Source organism: Megalops cyprinoides, chromosome 4 (assembly GCF_013368585.1).
Source record: "Megalops cyprinoides isolate fMegCyp1 chromosome 4, fMegCyp1.pri, whole genome shotgun sequence".
NCBI classification, from domain to species: domain Eukaryota; kingdom Metazoa; phylum Chordata; class Actinopteri; order Elopiformes; family Megalopidae; genus Megalops; species Megalops cyprinoides.
Window position 1 is genome coordinate 37,309,897 of NC_050586.1, and position 22,263 is coordinate 37,332,159.

General features: G+C 40.2%; 1 protein-coding gene across 1 annotated transcript; it reads left to right on the forward strand.

Annotated features, from left to right (window-relative positions):
• Positions 1-8,184: 8,184 nt before the first annotated feature.
• Positions 8,185-14,943, forward strand: LOC118776962 (corticotropin-releasing factor-binding protein-like). Its single transcript, XM_036527630.1, has 7 exons — positions 8,185-8,289; positions 8,702-8,795; positions 10,331-10,488; positions 11,301-11,511; positions 12,885-13,039; positions 14,169-14,286; positions 14,621-14,943. The coding sequence occupies exons 1-7, from the start codon at positions 8,209-8,211 to the stop codon at positions 14,773-14,775; spliced, it is 972 nt and encodes a 323-aa protein (XP_036383523.1). The 5' UTR covers positions 8,185-8,208; the 3' UTR covers positions 14,776-14,943.
• Positions 14,944-22,263: the final 7,320 nt, after the last annotated feature.

The window sequence follows — 22,263 nt, forward strand, 5'->3', positions numbered from 1 at the left end:
GGCCGTAACTGACGCATTAGGCAAGCTTGAACAAATAAGGGCAGGTTCCCAAGTGAACTATGCCCAAGAACTCAGGGCATACAATTTAGCGCAAATTAAGCAAATACAATCACTCATAATTATTGTTGTAAATGTAATGACATGTATCTGTTAATATGGGGGTTGCACCAATATTCTTGTCTCTTACAAAGCATAGGATCAGCTTTCAGAATATTTTTTTTTAATTATCCTTGTTTTGTATTGCAAAATTACTACATTTACATTTATGTTTACATTTTGTCACTGAGGAGACATTCTTCTCCAGAGCAAGTTACAAGGGTGCGTTTAAATGAAGTCGCAACAACAGCACATACAAAACACAGCACGCCGCATCTGAAAGCATGTCGATCCGTCACAAAATGAAATCACGAATACACAGGTGTGACAATACCTTTCAACAGCTGCAATTACGGTCATTAAACAAAGGGGCGTCGAAGAATGTTTTGTTTTTCGGAAAAAGTAGCATGCCTTCTTGGAATGATTAATATTACCAGAGAACCGAGCAGACCGGGCTCAGATTGGAAGAAAACTGATATTTTGTCTAAATGGATGTGAAACAATGTATGAACAACAGCAGCTGCACCAAGCACAGAGCGGCCTGTGTGTGTCGGCTCGCTGCGGCTGTTGCGTCCACCAGGTTTGTCCCACCAGGCCATTTGCACAAAGCATCATTGTTCCACATACCGTAGTGTGAAATACCGTTCTGCAGCAATAACTTGCTATGGCACAATCATCACTGCTGCTCACCGGATTTGCTGCTGAAGCTGGGTGTTCAAATGATAATAATTGATAACAATGACTGAATCATTATCACAGAGGCTCCGACGGCAATGGATCAGACCAGACTGGACAAACCGAACCGTGAACCAAAGGAGGCGTTGGAGCGTGTTCCCCTCCAGCACCCCCAACTTCGTTGCAAAGGGCAGGGATTTTAATTTACATCTCATTTAGGCTCTGCATCACTTCCATGTCAACAACATACAGTGCCTTTGTCTCCCCCTGTTGTGTATTTCTAATCCAGATTCTGCATGCGTATAAGAGCTCAAATCAATTTCCCATGCAGCCTTAAGGAGCAGCGATTTCGCAACACGCACTGTATTACATATGCACATAAAATTCCCCCTGATGCTAATTTCAGTCTCCTTTGCCCTAGCACTGTGCCAGGGTGACGCTCCAGACATGTGTTAGTCATAGGCACGGCAGCTATGTGAAACGTAAAGCTGTTAAGCTTTGCTGAAATCTGCCATCGCTGGGAAAAACAGCTGGCCGAGTCAATGGAGAGCCGGAGCGGTCAAAATACCCTGGCTGATCAATGTTGTTTTCTGCAGATAGGAATGCCTGGAATGACAGTGCAGGCATTTCAGCTCGGGTGTTGGAGTCTGCATGTGATAGCCCATCTGATGAAAAGCAGTGCTTCACAATGTGCATGCATGTGTCATGCGTCCGCAATATTCTGATACGTGTGAGGCAAATTGCATTGTTGTTAAGATTAATGCTGTTCTTTTCTCTATGGGCACTGCGGCAGAAAGGTTAACGTATGACTCATGTTTTTTATTTACTTTTTGGCAAAATTACAGACACTCATTTTATCAGAGACTGTTTGACATGGCCAATGTATTGTTTACATGTTGTGTAGAATGTAAGGAAGAAAATAGCTCTCTGAATGATGTTATTTCCTGAGAGTTACACCATATGTAGACTAAAACCCAATCCAAGCAAACACCCTATGAATACAAGGTACCACTCCTGCCTGCCAGACGAGTGCACCAAACACTGTTCCAGCTACCGTCAACAAAATGGAAACTCCCCATAACTATGTCCCATAACTGCATGAGACGCAAAGTTATGGTCAATCCAGTCTCAGTCCTCATGCAGGATTACCAAAATGCCAAACCAATCCTGTTACCAGTTTCATGATACTTCCAGTCAGGTATAATCAAAGCAAATGTGCATAGTCCTTTAGACTAAGTTTTGTTAAACAGTTTTTGTTTGTACGCATTTGAGCTGTTGCAAGCTAGCCTGTGGAGTAGGCCATTAAGCCTCTGCTTTACAGAATAGCACTTGCTGCAGTAAATAGTCTGCCTTCATTATTACTTAATTGCACTTTTTTTCATCAAATCATCTCAAATAATTTTTTGCATTTAATACTGAGAATCACAACACATTGTTATTGATAGTGCAAACATACAAACAGCAAGTCAAAAATCTAGTCCAATATGGCCTTTAAACAAAAAGAAAAAAAATTATGAATCCTTAGATAGTAACAGAGGTATATGAATCTGGCTGAGGTTATGTGTTTCCAATACCCCTGTGACTCTACACTGTGATGGAAGATGCAGGACTCCTTCACTTGCTTTCTCACTGGCTTTTTACAAAACTTCAGTGGCTTTTTATTAATGAGATCCCTGTGTTGAGAAAGGAAAGCCTCCACCATTTTGATGCCAGACCTTGCCTCACTTTGATTCAATACAAAGAGGCATTGAGGCTATTTTGTAGCATCCCACTGTGCATCAAATAGATACAAGATACACCGGCCAATCAAATACCTCCAAGAATTTAATTCATTTTCGGGGGCTGGACATAGCAGTCTCATAAAAACCCTGCTCTGCAATTCAACAACACATCCCTCTAGTATTTAACTAAAACTCTAGTGTGGGAGCATCTTAAGAGTAATGTACTGTTTTTCAATGAAGTTGAAGATGCTGGGCAGTGAATTACCCCGCCTGCTAATCTTAACCTCCCTCAGGCAGCGCAACAAACAGTGGCTAAGCGAGCCTACCTACCCACAATTCTGAGTTACAGACGCACTCTGAAGTGAGGAATAAAGGTGGAGGGCCCTTTCTCTCATGTTGGCAAAGTTGTCATTTCATGTCTGATATTGATGTTCGCATCCAAACAGCATAACAAAAAATTCATCTTGATGAATAGCACCCACCTCAAATATTTTTTTCACCACCTGGCAAAGGACAAGCTTCTTTGTTTCAGCTCCTTGAAATGGAAAGGTTTGGGCTTAGATGTAGGGTAGTGAGATTAGGTGCCTACTGAAATTAAATGATATGTGTCACAGAAGTATAGTTACTCAGCCACCTCTTCACAGTAATCTACTCTAATCCTTTGGGAAAAAACTGTAAAACACGCAAATGTTTCCATGGTAATGTACGTACGTATAATGTAAGTATGTTGCTAGGACAAGATGTTGTAGGTACATTATTTTATTCAGGGCTTAATACATCACAAATGTAAATATACACAAAGATAACGAAGGAGCACGAAGTAGTGAATGGAAAGCCGCCACATGTTTCTTGATGTAATCACATTATGGCACCCCTGGCTTCCCTCATTCCTGCCCTAACCAACAGACGCTGCCAGTTGTTACAGTATATTCCCATCTGCTAAATGTGGCGTGTCTGGAGGGGGAAAATGATCTCTTCCTATCAGTGTGCTTCAGTTCATCAGAACAGGCTTCGCTAACCTAGCAGCTAATGGGATTTTTCACCCTGTTACATAAGGACCCTTTGTGTTTAAATAATCACTCTGAATTCTAATTTGCCTCGCTTGTGCCCCTGACACTTCGATCAAGACAGCCATTGCCACAATTTAGTAAAATGAAGTAAATGTGATCAAAAGGCCATGTTTATGTGTCAGACTGCTGTTATTCAATGTCCAAGCTGTGTGAAGACTTCATTAGAAACAGTCTCTATCCATCACTGGGTATCACTTACTGTAGTAGATTTCCAAAGAAAAGGAATATCTTTACCTTTGGTTTTACATACAGTATAACAGTGGGAGTTTCGATCAAACAAGAAACATTCAATGGCATGTCATTAAAGTCCTCGAACCACAAAATCATTCCTTAGCCATAGTTTGCCACTGGAGAACCATGAGTTTCTGTTTTTTTTCCAAATATGATTTTAATTGCTTAATCAGAATCATTTAATAGATTGGCGCCTTCATGACATGTTTTCCAGCTGTCATTCAGATCCTGGTTTAAAGGCATCTATAAAACCGTTAGGACTATGGGTGTCTAGAACCAGTTAAAGAGGTATTTCCTCTCTGGCTCCTTTCTCTCTCCTCTCCTCCTGTGTCCTAGGTACACCTGACAACTGTTAACACCCGCTAAAAAGTGTGAATTATCAGTAAAACATTTGATTCTGCTGTACATTACAGACAAGAAGAAAATGCTACGAATGTCACTTAAGCTTAAATGCAAATTTGATATTTGCTGCTGGTCTTAGTGGAGTGGACAATGAGGGTTGTAGTGAAGAATGTGCTCCCTGTGCAGAGACTAAGAGAAACAATCTGCTTCTGTAGGATTCCTTTGACTACACACAGAGACAGTGCCCCCTAGTGGCTGTGTGCCATTGGTGTGGGTCGTCACAAGTGTTTGGGTCATCTTTGATGAGTAGCGGTAGCCACAGTGACTGGATGATAGCAGTGTGCTCTAGCACACACTGTGTCCTGCATCTCAATCAACGTGTTGACACACAGGTCTGCCGCATACTAACATAACCAACATTATCATATCATATATGTAAAAGTCTTCAGTACTGGGTCATCATTTGATGAATGATTGGATTATTACTGGGCTTTGTGAAGGTAAAAAGCAACCTAAGTTATTGTGTTTTAAACCCTGTGTTAAAATGTATTAATGCTAGTAAGACATAATGGAGGGGCTATGCACTGCTTAAAGGCAGAAACGGAACAACTGTACAAATTATAAAACACTCCTAACCGATGTGCAAGGTGAGAATGATGGACAAGCAATATCTCTGCTGTTTGGTTACTAATATAGAAACTAATAATTCAATAAAAATGTTTCTGGGAATAATATGTATAAAATCAAATTGTTGTTAACATCAAAGTTGATTATTACCATTAAATCACTGGATTCTTGTAATGACCAAAAAAAGTACATTTTGGCCCCTATGCCAATGGCTAATTAATCATCTGTTTGGATCTGAAGGAATTGCAGCCATGTGCTGCACATGTTGAATTGCAGTTTTTGAAATATGGCCATGTCCTTTAAAATAATGAAATCCTGGATTTTGTGTTTTTCTGTGGGAGTATGAAGCCCGGAAAGCTTGTGATTACTCTACAAAACCACAGTTCAAATCTTCTTCCATTTGCGTCATCGCATGAAACAACCTACTTCATGTCAATTAAGGGATGAATTAAACAAACAAAGAAAATGGTCGAGTAATTGCAAATAATCAGATATGTTGTGCAGGAAGCACTCATAATGAACTCCTACAGCCTTTTTAATAACATTGTGATATTAAGCATGCACACTAAAAATAGGCATAAATTAAAGCAAAACAGCCAGTGACATCCTCAGGCAATTAATAAGCAAGTCAATCAAAATGCCAGTTGGCTTTCAATCTCAATATCCCTTTTAATACAGTGGAGGCAGTGTAGCATGGTGGTAAGGAGTAGGGCCCCTAATTAAAAGGTTGCTGGTTTGATTCCCGAGCAGTGCGTTGCTGTTGAACACTTGGGCTTAACCCACAGTTGGTACTTAACCCACAGTTGCCTCAGCAAATATTCAGCTGTATAAATGGATAATATTGTAACCTACGTAAGTTGCTCTGAATAAGAGCATCTCCTAATATAACGTAATACAAAATGAATAATGTGTTCCTTGTATATATGTTCTATACACCACGTTCCTCAGACGGGAGCTTTAATCTATCACATTAAAGCAGTAGAGATGGTGAAGAATTTAGTCTCTGATTTCTTAAACTCCAACCCATTGAACAGTTCTTTGATCTGACAGGGCAGTCCAGGGTCCACTATAATCAAAGTATGATTTATGATGTCCAAGCAATGAATAGGTTGTCTCGTTTTCCATTCATATTAAGTCATTGGACAGATGTCCTTATCCAGGGTGGTAAAAAATGTAAACGACAACAATGACCATCTCAAACAAAATCTGGAGAAAGAAACTGCCTTTGAATGAAATCACATTTGCTAAAATGGAATTAGAGGTAACATACAAGTTATTTAAAACTGTTCAGGAAGGAACCAAGACAAAAAGCAATGACATGGTGGGGAAGTAATGGAGTTTTAAAGGAAAAATCATATGAATGATAAACAGAGGTATATTGAAAATATCACAGTACTTTGTGTGTAATCAAAAATTCTTATTTTTGGAGATTTAGAGATCCAATGATCAGCACAGATATTGTTTATGTATTGACTTTGAGAGATGGTGAATAAGAGACGTGTGTGGTTCTATTGATTATGAACAATTTATTCCAGTCCACTGGAGTGTGTGTGCTCAGCTCGTGTACCAGAAGATTGGAATTAGAAATGGAAGAATAAAGTGGCCAAAGATACAGTCTACCAGTAGACCATGGTCCCAAGAGAAAAAAAATGGTGAATTAAAAAAAGATCAGGAACAAGGGATTTCAGGGAGAACTCCAGCATCATCAAGAGGCCAGTGAGAGGAACTGAACAGCAGAAAAGTGTGAGGATACTTCATATTGAGCGCTGCTGAGAGTGTTTTCAGATTTAGCCAGCGAACCTGCCCTGAATGGAGACGTGACCTATGAAGGAGCAAAAACACAAAGGGACCCCAGCACCTCAATTATGCAACAGTACAGCTCTAAAACATTCAATACACCGCGTGACACAAAAGGAGAACAACTGAGGAACCATGTTCCACTGTTCCATAATACTTTAATACCGGTGGAGTTTCTGTGTATGTACTGAGTGTTATTTTCCTTCCTGTCATCTTCAAAGCTTTGCTTAACACAGAAAAATGTGTTTTCTCTGGTGCTCCATGAAACACGGAGCTTCAGAAGCCATTATATGCCTGTGTATTTCACAACCTCCTGATTTATGATCTGGCCCAGAAGTGCTTTGTAGGATGGAGGCACAGGTGCCATTGCTTAGGCCATGGGGCTGCTCCTTGCCTGGGACTGACGTTGGATATGCCAGTTTAACAGGATAAATGTAATGGTCCCACCCCTGATGGCTTGGTGTTGAAAGAATGAACATGGGCTGGAAGGCTAGAGTTTGTTGTTTGATTTTCAGCACTTGTTAGCAGTGACCGTCTGTGTTGAATGTTAGGTAGCATACACTCTTCAGTTCTCTATACACCATGACATTCAGTTAGCTCTGCACTCCAAGGTCCATCATGGTGAGCTTTACCAACAGACCCAAGAAACCTTTGTCTCATTCTCTCGTGAAATAGCTTGTTGTCCACTTGTCAGAAAAGTCTGGTTTCACACAAATATGGTTGTCTGCATTTGATTAGGTGGAACAGAATCCAGTGCTTCTCCATGAGGTTTTGTTCAGTCATGTTTACCAGTGCATTTTTGTAAATGAGATGCGTATGAATGTGTTGATTCTGGGTAGAGACAAATTGAATACAGCCCTTGAAGGCCAGCCAGTTTCCCGATAAATAAATCAGACAAACATTTAAAATGACAAATGCTATAAAACAGAAAATGAGATTAATATCCTTGCAGCTCATAGGATTTGGATGTATCAATCTGTCAACTGTGTTCACGATATGAATGAACACAGACACATGCAACACACATCCAGTACCAAAAAGCATGTTTATGGTCAAATTGCAAGTACATAATTGGGAAGAGCTTATGTCCAGTCACACTGATAACATTTTAAGAGGTATGTCAAAATCCTTTTTGGTTATGCTATTGTCCTTCAAGCTTTATCATAACGTCATAGATTATTTTTTCTACACACTGTAATTCTCACAGTGTAATATCGAGATATCTGCTATTTTATGAATGTTTGTGTGCAATTAATATCTCTGTGAGGGGTAGTCAAATATACGATTGCTGTAGAATTAACCCGTGACATTGCAATTGGTTGATTTAAATATTATCGTTTAACTATGTTTCTTTAAAGAATTGTTTGCATTGATTAGCTGATAAAAGGGAATGCCCGTAGCGTTTAGATGGGTTTAGAAATGTATTCGACAATTAATGATACTACAGAACAAACCAGTCCAACAGTTTCTCGAACCGTGTATGGTTGTCACGCCCACGTATTTTTCAAGGTTAGCTAATGGTAACTGCAGCGCTAACAAGATGCTTTCCAAGTGCGTTTTTATTTAATTCAGTCCCTCATTCTATAAAAGGGGCGTTCTGACATCCCCGTCTAAACACTTGTCCGTTTAACGCTGTCGGGAACGGAGCGATGTCTGAGGCTTTCAGAGTTCAGTTGTATTTCCTCGTACTCATCCTCTCGGCTCTGAAGGGAGAGAGCAGGTACCTGGAGGTAGGAATTATCGTACAATACTGTTTTTTTTTCCTTAATACTTTCATGCAATAGTTATCATTCACTGTATATGAAAATAAGCAATCGGAGATCCAGTGGTTTTGCAAGGCTTTGAATGAATGGAGATTTGTGGCAACTGAAGCCTTACTGAAATTTGTTTTTATCATTTATAACATACATTACCCTGCCTTAAATTACGGACGGAGTGGGCTGAGTAACAGGAAGTGTAATCAAATAAAAGTCTGACGCTTCAAAAATAAATTTGATTTATTAATGCGAACCAACATTTTTTAAACATTGCATGTATTGTCATATTGCATCCAGTACATTGTAGAGTATCCACATTTTCGTTACATTTATGTCAGTAAACTTAATATAGTGTGGAAGATTGACAACTTTAACATACTTGCAGGACAATGAGATTACTCCCAAAGGATTATTTTCTCTTCTTCATTCGGAAGTCAAAAGAGAATTATCAAAGGATTTTGTTTACCGCCGACCACTACGTAAGTATTTGCAGATTTTTACACTGCACAATTTGTAAGCCATAAACTTATACGATTTATCTGTTAATGTCTTTAAATTGACTGGAAAATCTATTTAAAATCTCCGCATATCGGAGCGGGGTCATTTTAGAGTAGGCTATAGGCTGTGTGGAGAGCGTATTTACGAGAAAGGTCTGTTGTTTTTTTCCGGTATTACCAATTTATTTTTGTTAGTTATCTTTTTATTGTTCAGAATCATCAAAGTGATCGAGTTGTGTACGCTTCAGGCACCGACCTCATATAAATACAGTATTACGTGGAAATGAACCCACTGCTGTGGGGGTTGAGTAGTTCATGACACTAAACGCCTTTGTGCACACCACACAGTCCTGGGAAGCGGTTTTAGAAAAGAAGGTATTATGCATATGCAAATATGATACAAAATTGGATGGACTGTTAAGACAACCTATTTCATAAAATCCTTAAGGTAATCGAGCTATTAAAGTAAGCTAATATGTTGCAATAAGCAAATATTTGCTTTTTCTGATTCAATGTGGGGTCACTTCAACCAAGGAGGTTTGAACTTCTTTGGTAAACCCAGAAAGTTGCTGATGAAGCCAGAGAGTAGATACTGTCACAGATCCTTTGGGGGCTTTCCACTAATCCAGGTGTCCATATGCTTGTTGTAGCAGTAAATAAAATACTGTAGGTAGAATGTCATTGGAAATCAGCATGATTGTGGAACTGTAGCAACTGTCCATCCTGTGACTGCTTGCCTGTGTGGCCAGATGAAATGCACTTTTACCATACTGTAGGAATTCACAGTACCTTGTGTATACTGCTGATTTATTCAGTTGAAAGCCACTGACAATTTTAACATTTGTATCTTACCAAAGTGCTGTAATTGAGAGACAGATTCTGACTATATCAGTGGATCATAACAAATCCACATATATTGTACTGTAATGTAATAACACCACTGCAGCTGTGTGTGTTTGTGTGTGTGTGTATGTACTTGTGTTCATGTGAGTATGTTTAAATTTGTGTGTGTGTGTGTTTTTGTATGTGTATGTGTGCGTGTGTATGTACTTGTGTGTGTGTGTATGTGTGCGTGTGTGTGTGTGTGTGTGTATGTGTGCGTGTGTGCATGTGTGTTTGTGTGTGTGTGTACTTGTGTGCGTGTGAGTATGTTTAAATTTGTGTGTTTGTGTGTGTATGTACTTGTGTGTGTGTGAGTATGTTTAAATTTGCGTGTGTGTGTATGTGTGCGTGTGTGTGTGTATGTGTGCATGTGTGCACGTGTGTTTGTGTGTGTGTGTACTTGTGTGCGTGTGAGTATGTTTAAATGTGTGTGTGTGTGTGTGTGTGTGTGTGTGCGTGTGTGTGAGTATGTTTAAATTTGTGAGTGTGTGTGTGTGCGTGTGTGTGTGTGTGTGTGTGTGTGTGTGTGTGTGTGTGTGTGTGTGTGTGTGTGTGTGTGCATGTGCATGTGTGTGTGCAGCATGCGTTTCAGCAGAGGAGACTTGATGTAAATTGTCAGCTGTGCTCTGCCTCAGGTTGTCTGGACATGCTCACCATGGAGGGTCAGTTCACCTTCACCGCCGAGCATGCGCAGCTCAACTGCGCAGCCTACTTCATCGGCGAGCCCAATGAGGTCATCAGCATAGAGTACACCGCCGTAGACATCGACTGCCGCAGAGGGGATTTCGTCAAGGTATCCCTTCATCACGGGGCAGCTACACTGCTGCATATGTTACCAGAGGGGTACCACAGGGGTGTAGACGGTGAAGCATATGTCATTATTGCTTAATCAATTTCTTTATCTGTCCTTGTGACCCCAGGTGCACTGCTAAGTGTCAAGTGTTATGTGTCCTTGTTGCTATGTACTGACTTCAGATCAGCATGGGTGACTATCAGGGGTCAGGCTGTGTCTTGCCTTCCTGTGTCAGGAATACGAAAATATTTAGCTATTGCAGCTGTCCGTAAATCTTACACAGTTTTAGGGGCATTCAACTGGGTATGTGGCTCAAAAAAGTTTGGGCTTGCAACACAAACTACATAAGGATTTGAATGCAGAAGAGTCATATGAGGATTTTCAAAATGTAGTCACCATGAGCTATTGCTATTATTATTACAAGACATGTTCCATTCCAAATGTTTGCCTAGTATATTTACAAACCTATACCTTAATCCTAGAGGGGGCTATTAATTTATAAACACATTGACTGCATTAGCACATCAGAACGGTTCATTCTTATAGTCATTTCTAAGTAGATGAGTAAGGTCTGTATGTTTTCCAGACTGCAGTTTGTCCTTAGGTATGACCAACATTCACAGGAAGGCTTATTTTTCCATTACTTGTTCAACATTTTTTTCATTAATTACAAACACCACCAAAATCAAGCCAAATCAGTACCTACAAAAGCAACTTAACAAATAACATTTACTGAAGTTAGTCAGTGCTCAGGCCAAACTGCGAGGTGGTCAAATCGGACTGGAGAATCAGTGAGAGGTGCCTCTCTGCAGGTGTTTGACGGCTGGTTCCTGAAAGGGGAGAAGTTCCCCAGCACGCAGGACCACCCCGTCCCCCTGTCGGAGCGATACGTGGACTACTGCGAGACGGGCATGCTCAGGAGGGTGGCCCGCTCCTCGCAGAACGTGGCCATGATCTTCTTCCGCATTCACGGCGCAGGGAGCGGCTTCACCGTCACTGTGAAGAAGCACATCAACCCCTTCCGTGAGTGCAGTAATTTCTATCTCTATTACCTGCTGTTTATTTTACATTTACATTTACATTTGTTCATTTAGCAGACGCTTTTATCCAAAGCGACTTACATAGGTTACAGTTCTTTACAATGTTATCCATTTATACAGCTGGATATTTACTGTGTAGTATCACAATGTGTTTTGGATTCTGTGATCTAATGACTGCGATGTATGGCAGTATACTTGGCTTCGTTTGTTTAGTCAAGTTAGCACAAATTAACTTGTGGTAGGGCTTGAATAGCATTATGCTCACACTCACTGGTCTGGGAGTGTTAGCCTGGTCTGACAATGTTCATTCAACTTGAATGGATACACTTCTGTTCTTTTGTGCTGGAAGTCGTTCCGGATAAGAGTGTATGCTAAATGAATGTAATGTCATGTAATTTAATGAATCTGAACTGATGAATTTGAATCTGAATCTGGACTTCAGCCCAAAGTACAGCTGCCTATGAATGACAGGTGCTTTAATGCCGTTGGCTTCACTGGTAGAATCTACTGTGTCATTCGCTCCTTTCAGTAGGTCTTCCTCCAAAGAGTGGACTTTTCAATGTAGGAGTTATTGGGAATGAGTGCCCTACTTTTAAATGTTAAGGGGATCTCTGAAGCAGAATCAAGGCTAAGGTTGGAATTTATGCCCATACCTCACAGAAGTACGGGTTTGTTAAGGTATTTATAGGAAGAGACAATCGACAAAGTAGCTCTCATGTTAAAGTTCAAGTGGAATGTGATTATACGGTTTGTCCATTAGGCAGGATGTGTAAGTATTGTATAGCCATTCTTCGCTGCGAGTCATCCTTCACTCATGTCAGTTCATTGTTTGTGTATAAATACTCAAATGGGACATAATGTACAAAACTAAGTAGCTTAAAGAACTCGCTCTACATTAATAGAGTGCATCACTCATTGCTCTCGGAGTGTATCGGAGTATATCCACTTTATGGCAATCCACATTTATCTGTCCTTGATAAATATGCCTTTCCATCTTTTTTGTGGAAGAATCATGCTTGTGTTTTTTATTGCTTTGCATGTGTCCCTCAATAATTATCATACCAATGATGTGGCAAATTAAATATCTTAGCTGAAAAATGCATCAATGAATACCCTGGGTGGGGGTGGGGGGGTGGGTATGGCTGGGGAAAGATGTAACACATGTAATGCGTTAACTGCATTCTCGTAGTCAGCAAGTTAGAACCCAGATTAACTATGATAAGGTAAATGAAGTCTTCTTAATCCATTCCCTAGTTTTAATACAAACGTACTATTGTATCTTGATGGTAATTCCATAAATAGTCATACACAATGAATTATGTAGTGACGTGGTGCTGTGTTCTCCCTCTTTTACAGCTTGCAATATCATATCACAGACCCGAGAAGGCAGCTTCACCATGGTGATCCCTCACCAGCATACAAACTGCAGCTTCTCCATCATATATCCGGTTGAGATTGAGATAGAGGAGCTCAGCTTGGGGCGCCTGGATTCCAACGACGCCCCCGTGAAGGTTAGGCTCAGTGGGGATTAACCAATAACGTGCATTTCCTCCTTGGCAGAGACCATTCACTGCGGTCAGCCTCTGCTGGAAGAATCAGATTAATGCTGACTGCTTTGTACTGTAAATAGAGTACTGGCAAAAGAAGGAAGTTGTAGGGAAAACTATCACCCAAAGCACCATGGGCAACAGGTTAATATAGTGGTTAGGGAACAAGCTTTGGCCAAAAGGTTATGCACTGAAATCCTTGGTGGAAATGAACACGGGCATTCATTCGGAAATTAAAGCTGCATGCTGTTCTGAGAGTACTTCATTAAAATGTCCAGCTGTGCTTGTCTAATAAGCATATAACGATAAGTAGCAGTTGTTTAGGAAAAATGTTGAAGTTGTTGACAAAAATATGTTCATTATTATGTAGTTAATATGTGAATTGTACGGGCTAACCAAAACACTGGGTGTTGTCACAGGTATGTGTACCTCTAATATAATGATTCCTGTTGTTGGTTATAACCACTCAAAATGAGAATATTAGTGTGTTCTACTTTAATTGAGAAAATGATTCATTCAAATGAAGAAGAAATGGAATACAGAGAGTTACTCAGACCTGGTCCTGATCACATACTGTACAAGCTACTCTATTCATGCAGACCAGCCTTATTGTTAATTAAACTAAATATTTATCTGGATTTAACTTTTTCTTTTTATTTATTTATTTTTTTCTGCTCTAAATACTGTCAGAAACAAATATTTTGTTTAAAATGCATTTGTGTTAATGTTCAGCTGTTTGCTGATGCGTGCTGCCAACACAGCTCAGTAATGCGGTTTGATGTGCAGTTGATTAAAGGCTGAGCTAGACCAAACACTGTCATACTGGATACTAACAAGGACCACGGTTGGGTAACAAAATCAAACTTTTCCTGTTCATTTATGATAGCTGTAAAAGACAGACAGAAATGGCACCAATCTCGGTGATCACACAGAGTCTATAAAGTCATGTGGCAACAGCAGAGACAGTGTAGAAGACAGTGGAGTTTAACTGTGTATTTTTAAAACCCCAGTGAAAATCTCCAGTTGGTGGGAGGCATGTTTCCATTCTCCTGTAGCATTGTGGGTAACCTGTTTATTGTCTCTTTCTCTCTAGAGGTCCATCCCAGGATGTGGGGGAGCAGGAGACTTTGTGGAGCTTCTCGGGGGCAACGGTGTGGACACCTCAAAAATGTATCCTGTGGCCGATCTCTGCTACTCCTTAAATGGACCAGGTTTGTATCACCCTCCAGCCTTTTTCTACCAGAAAAAAAATTATATCACCCTTCATTGTAACCTATAAATCTAATTATAACCTATTTTTGCACATATTTACCTCACACAAGGGTTAATCTGACGAAACTGTTCGATCTCTCTGTACTACACCAGACAAAACTGTCTCTCCTTAAATTTTTCATTTCTGTCCTCTGTGGTCATTTCAGGTACACAGATTCATATTTTTTTACATTATCACTCAACTCCGTGAGTGAGATGAGGCCAGCTGTAAGGTTATTTCATTGACGTCACCTTTTTGGCCCTAACACGGTGTCCGTCTGTGTTTGTTCTCAGCTCAGATGAAGGTCGGGTGCGATAACACTGTCATGAGGATGGTTTCCAGTGGCAAATTCATCAACCGTGTGGCTTTTCAGTACCGCCCGCTGGAGCGCCGCGAGCTCCAGAAAATCAAAGGGAATAACGTGGAGGATTTCTGCTTCATTGAATGAGTCCTCTCTTTCCCAGGGCTGCAGAACGCCACACCACCAGGTGACCGCCGCCAGAAAACCAGCTGTTGTCACGACATGCAAATTTCTTTGAAAATTCTGACGTATTTTTCCATTTCGGTAATAGTTTCCCTATAGAACATGTATGTGCTGTATTTTATCTTGTCTTTTTTTATAATGTCATTACCTCAGATTTTATTTGTTTTGGAAATTCCTTCATTTCTCTTTCATTTCTTACATATTAGTGAAGTCCCCAATTATTATAAATGCAGTAAAGACATTAGTTTGTGTTTTGTGCACTGGTAATATACCACTTGATAATCCTATTCTAGAAAATACAAAACTTAAAGCATATGCATATTTACCATTATGGAAACATCCAGTATAATTGGATTTAAAGTATTACTAATTCAAGAAAGCTTATGTCTTGTATCTATTTATGCAATCATTGTATATGGATACCTATAAAGTAAATTCAAATATATAATATTTATTTTGTCATAATAAATGTTCATTTTGTCCGAGGAGTCAAAAATGCATATAAGTACTAAATATGTTTCTACTTCAACTAAGGAAGGGACATGTTCAATGTAGTATGTAAAAATAACATTCAATGTTTACTTATGTATTTATTTGTATAAAATTTCTTTTTAATAAAACTGAGCTGCATTACAAAATCATCTGATGGTGATAACTGAAAAATGCATTGAATATTGCACATGTGTCGGTATCTATGCTATCACTTCATTTACTTGTTCAACACTGGTGTTGGCAGCTTTCATTGATATATGTGTATTACAAGTAGAACTTTACTCACATTAGACCTCACCTGGAAGACGTCTTAAATCACACACCCATCACATTTCTAGTTTTATAAAATCTTCTCCAATAACATTGTTTTCATAGGTTTCAAGGTTGCACGGTAAAGTGTGTGTTTCTGAGTAAAGAATTGCTTTGCTTCTGATTACTTCCTGTTCCTGTTATTTGCTTGTTAACACCGGTCACTTCGCTAAATCATTGGTAAGCCTGTCGGACGTCCATTGAAAAAAAAGAGGAAGCGAGAAAAATGGGCAGAATGTCAGACTCAAAGTCGCTGGAGAGGATCGAGCCGCTGCAGGAGGTCTGACGGATAGTGTTCATTTTGTTCCTGTCATTGCAGGCGGTGAAATCATCATGTTGTGAGTGGGAGAGGCAACTATTTTTGAGCTGTTGCTCGGTGATAAACGCAGTGGTTGGAAGGAGAGTGTAATCTCATCAGTTCCAGTGTTAATTAGACTTGTCGGTATGGCCGTGCCTCCGTGCTCGTATCCGCTGCGCGTAAAGCTCGTCCAACCGCAGAGTCGCCGGGCCAAAAGCACAGAAAAATGCGATGTCCCTGGAACAGCTACCCACTTGAAAGAGGTTCCTCTTTGTATCTGATGGCTGGTCAAAAGAGCCCAAGCCTTAACCGACCACAAAACACTGCATTTCGTAAAAGGGGCGAAACGCAATCATCTCTCACTAGGAAAGCCGAGGCGCTCACTAATGTGATTAGTACACATCCTTTCGTACATTCATGGATATTTTTCTGTCATCTCGGTAACTCTTGTTTTCTTCTGATCTTCCCTTTAAATGAAATTAATCTCAAGCTAATTCAAGCGTGCTGATTCAATTAAGCAAACGGATGTTGTTTCTCTCTCTCTCTCTCTCTCTCTCTCTCTCTCATTTCTGGATATGTTGCGATGTTCAGTCTTTATGGGAAAATAAAGAAACGGTTCGGAGACAAGATGATCTGCTGTTGGTTACATGTTCGGCTGCCCGTTATTCCTTGCGTTGTGAGTGTAAATTGAAATGAAGTTTGGCACTTTTGGGGCCAAAGGCTAACAAGCTGTTGTGGATGGAAGAAGTGCTTTATACTGCTTTTAATGTATAACTAATTGTGAAGTGAAAATGCTCTTGTTTGGCTATGTCACTGAAGGCATTATAATCATTGCAAGAGCAGGGTCAATTACATAAGAGAAGACCAAGGCTGGTTGTCACACTTCTTAGCCTTTTTCCATTGTCAAGCCTAATTATTTTCTCATTATATCCTGTTTCTCATCAAATAAAATGGTAACATATAATGTACTAATGTTTTTTTATATACCTACATAACCACATTTTAAATTTTAAATGTTTGAAGTGATAGAGGTTCTCTGCTACCATTTGTCGTGTGCTGCTGCTCATTGTCACATGATTTTCACAAAAACAACCAAAACTGATGCAACATTAAGAATTAATTTAAGCCCTTAAATACATACAAAATGAATTTTATAACATGCATTGTATAAAAGATTCTTTATTTCTTGTGGCTATTTGTTGTACCACAGCCATTTGTTGTAGCAAATTCAGCTTATATGGGTGCTCAAGGTAAAAAAAAAACGTAGCCAAAATTCAGGGTGGCAGTGTAGCATCCTGATAAAGAGCAGGGCTCATAACTGAAAGGTTGCTGGTTCTATTACCTGCGGGGGCACTGCTGCTGTACACTTGGACAAAGTACTTAACCCGCAATTGCCTCAGTAAATGTCCAGCTGTATAAATGGATTACATTGTAACTTATGTAAATCGCTCTGAATAAGAGCATCTGCTGAATGTCAATAATGTAATGAAAATGACATCAGAAAAAGTCCATCATATGCAAGATAATTTTTTGTCAAAACCTTGCAGTGTAGTTATGCTTCAGTAGAGGTATATTTAGGGATTCACAGGGGTAAAAGGCATTTGTTTCAGCAAGTATCCACCTTGTTATACATCTGGACTCTTGTATCTCCTCTTATCAGCTATTGGAGGTTTGAGCTACCCAAAGAGACACAAGAGACCTCCCCCCTCCTCCTCCTTCCCCACTTGTTGTCTGTGTATCCCTGTTTGCACTCATCATCTCCTCCCTCTGACCAAGACTCCACGAGCAAACTGGCAAAAGCAGAGCTGTCAGTGGTTGGTCTGGGGATTTTATCACACACCAGCAAGGCTCAAAGCTGCCCGCTTTCCTGTTTGAAAGCACACAGGAGTAAAATAAACACTGAGAATGAAACACTTGATCACTGTCACATAAAGCGACCAAACCAAAACCGTACATTAAGAAATTTCTGAGAACTCAGCGGTGGGTTCTTGCTCCTTAGATGTTCTTTCCTCAAGTGTTTGCTATTGATTTTGAGAACACTTTCATATACGCTATGTGCTCAGATGTTTTTGTTTATTTATGGCTGCGTACATGGAATGTAACGGGGCCTTGTTATGGAGGGTCCGTGAATTTCCTCCGCAGCCCCACCTCCCCATTTTAGGATGTGGTTTGCTTAGCTGCTGCTCTTCGGAACACATTCCAGCTCCCTCTGTAGCCTGCGCCCTGGAGTTAATCTTCTGCTGCAAGGCGCAAGGGCACCGGGGAGAGGCTGCAGCGCGTCTGCAGCACACAGTTGCTCCATTGTTTCTCTGTCCTCACGAGCAACATGGCTCAACGGTTATCTGATGGGACCAAAAGCAGCCAGCACGCTAGCAGGCCACACTTTTTCAGAATGGCAATATTGTGGCTGAAGAAGCAGAAAGTGTTTTAAACGCAGAGACCACAATCAGAGTTATCTACAGTTATTATATGAAACCGCATTAGCAATCTTGCTTGCTAACACGTAAACATAGACATTCTATATTTAAATAAAAATGGCCCATCTCCAGATACTTTCAATGAGGTTTTCCTTTTTCTCGGGGTAAGGTGACGGCTGGCAATCACTTCCAGTCTGTGAAGCTTGCTCTCAAAGACCAACGTCCCTGCAAAGATGTCAGTCAAGCCAAGGGAAAAAAGTGAATAAAGGCACTGACACACTGTGTGACAGGGGAAAGCAGGAACATGCCAAATGGGGCCATCATTCACCCTCAAAGGCACTTTATAAAAGCTCCACCAATATCGCAAAAAGACCAAACAATAATACTGAGGAAGTGGACTTTAGTAGGCTACTTACGGCTAACCTTTCATTTCCACATGAATTCATCCCATTTCTAAAGCCTTTTTTATTGTCTCAGTTTCAATAAGTGGAATCAGAAGGTTGATCCTTGTTTGTCTGTTCTGAAGTGTGATTTTTTTTGCCTCAACTGCAAGAAACTGACACAGCTCACTCCTTAACTGAAGTGTCGATATTTCAATAGTCATTTTTTGCCCCTATAGGAGGTAGAGGGCAAAAAAATACAGCACCAACAGTGTTTGTCTTCTGGAAAAAGGGTGTCACTAGGGAAAAAAAAATCACCTCGGAAGCTGATCTCCCGTCCTGGATAGTGTTGATGGCATTCCACTTAAAATATTAGAATGTTTGCCAAAAACAATGAATAAAAAGGAAAGACTAAACTGACATACTCTTAAGCAAACAGTCTTCATAATAATAATAGTCTTTATCAGATGTGGAAAAAACCTTAACGCAAACCGCAATCCGAGTCCGCTTGAAGGTCATAGTTATCTGAAGGAGAATGGATGGCATGACCAATGGCTTCAGACAATAAAAATGTTTCCTAAAGTCTATTATGAGTAATTTTATAGGACAAACCTTTTTTCCTCCTTTTTTTATTCAAAACAAATTCCTCTATTCCTTTGTTTGACCGCAGGGCTTGTGAGACAGTATCTTGCTTAATTAACTGTCAAGGTATTCAGAATGACGGGATAACACAAAAGGTCACCCAGATGTATTACTCTCTCCCCTTTGCCTATTCCAAAACACTGCCGAGAAGCTTTTTTTAATGATGCATTTTTGAAAGTCACATACAAGTCTATGAATTTAGATGCTCACGCCTGTACAATTTGTAAATTTTTAGAGACCTCCTTATATTCCAGCATAAACTGACATTTTAGGTATTGAATGGCCTTTACCATGTTTACTTGCCCGAACCACTGTTGTTAATTGATCAATACCAGGTATAAAGAAGTTTCTTTCTCATGGCTTGTAATAAATCACTATCTGAATTTTCATTGCTGGACATCAATAAACCAGTGATATGAGTAGTTTTTTGCTGAGGGCAATTGAGTGTCTCAGCTGAGGTCTCAACTAAGTTTGGGACAAAGAGGTAATAAGTGTTCCGTGTCCAGGCTGTCAAAGAGAAACAACTGATTTTTGCTTTAGTGTAATTTTGGCCCAGCACCCCCTCCAAATGTGTTTTCTAACACTGAGAGAGACAGGAGCCTTACATGAGGCATTCCAGATGGCTGGGGAGCTGGAGTGGAAAAGAAATCTCGCGCAGTGTGACCTGTGTCATCGTATTACCGTGACAACGCTGAGACAGCCCCTGTTGAGGCCAGCAAACTTCAGCAGTGTGTTCTTTCAAACAGGAGATGTCAAAGAGCGTGTAAGCATACCTGTGTTCCATTTCGTAAAGTGAGAGTGGATACTGGTATGACTCTATATTCAATCTGTTTGTACCCGTAACCTTGCAAAATAAATTCTGTTCAATCCGACTCTCATAGCATCATGTGTTAACCAAGTTCAGTTGGCCACCACCTTGTTTTTGTGCATTGGCCACTAATTGACCACAGTTATAAATGGGCAAGTCTGACCAAGTACAGCCTTCAGTGATCATGTGTCATATCCATATCTGCAGAAAAATCAGAGGCAACAATGGGTCAATAAAGTGTTAAGTACTTTATTTTCATGATCAAGAGACATACATTTCATTATACAGCTTTATCACATGGCCATGTCTACAGTGTCAATAACTGACTATTGTAATGGACATGAAGTCGATAAAAAGAAAACAAGCATGCAGCCGGCTTGCCCGTTACTTTAGCAGCGCTCAGAATGGGACAACCACCAGCTACAGCACTGCCTCAGCTGTGTTTTGTCTCTGACCTGCTCACCGCGGTGCCGTGCAGGTGTTTACATGACTGTCTGAGGGACTGCGGGCCATGGAGACGCAGCACTCTGACCTGCAACAGGGAGCCTGTTAAACCCACATTTTTATGGTCCTTTTGGTCTTGATGAGTGGTGACAGCTACTCAATAAAACCATGCCGTAAAAAAAAAAACAATGGAACAGTATTGGTTATGAACACCGCCTTCTCTCGAGTGTGAACTCAGGCCATATGTGTTAGTTTCAAAGCGGGTAAGAGAGTATATATTGTCAGGCAGCATTCACAGCACATAGGGTAATTGGTTAAAGGTTTCATTCAGATTATTACATTCAGAGTATTGGCGGGCAGTCAGCCAAACTATAGGCAAATTGAGGCCAGGAGATACTGAAAAACAGAAAAGAATAATAAAACTTTTATTTTACAAGCATGACACTGTAAATCATTAACTCTAAAATAAAATTGCAAACATTTATTCCAACACATTTCTGCAATAGAGAATTTAAATGAAGATTCCTGGATTCTACAGTAGACCTTTAGAGCATGAGAAAAATGTTCATTTTTTTGACCTGTCAGTGTTGACCGCATGAAAAAGAAACTGTACCATATTATAACAGGTGCAACAAATCTCTGAACTGGCCAAGCGGCCATGGACAGTGCTGTGGCCGGTTGGCATCTGAAATGAGACGTTCATTTGATTCGATGGTGACATCTAGATACCACGAGAATGCAAGCCAAACCTATCCGCAGAGCGGCACATATCCTACCCGACTGGAGAGTGATGACAGGAAGGAAAGTGAGCCTACATGGGTGTGCCATGGTTTTCCTGAGGTCAGTAATGGCGACCTTTCATATCACTGTCAGTTCTCCATTCCTGGAAGCAGACTGAGCGCTCTTCAGTCTGCTGTTGATCCAGCGTGTTAATATACAGCCATAACTTTAGTGCAATTGGTACACCGAACTTGGTATTAGCAACCTGTCAGTGTATAATTGTGAAAATTCTATCTTTGTTTAAAGATAGATTTGAAGAATATCTTAGATTGAATCCTGGCCTCAGGCACTGGGTTTTCTGAGGAGATTCAAAGAATGAAAACTGTACACATACTGGTGATCCACACTATTCTGGTTAACTTAATAATATATGAAGTTAGCGTTTCATTTTTAAATGGGTCTTCAGCAAAACACTAACACTGTTCTGATGAACTTACATCGTTCGTAATCAGCACACTAACACTGCTTGACTCATTTTTTACACTTAATTTGAAAACAATCTTATACTCAGACCTACACACCAAAAAATTCAGGAGGGCATCTCGGATGTTTCCGAAGAGATGACCATCAAAAGCAGTCTCAAGGCACAAGTCAGTCACTGCGAGGTGTTTCTGCTCAGTGATCCAAGAACACAGTGCCGATCCATGGTGCACAAGGTGCTTTCTCCTGCTCCTGATAAATTCTTCAGCTTCAGTTAAGATTAGGTTATATATAGTTACCAGTGTCAGGTTCTGTTCCTCCAGGGGGGGAGCACACAGGACAAAGACTCATTGGATCTGAAGAATTTCTAGGAATTAATGACAGGCTTATGGTAAACAGACCTGCCAATCTTCACAGAATGACGTTGTGACTTGTGAATTAGAAAGAAATAAAATGGTTCCT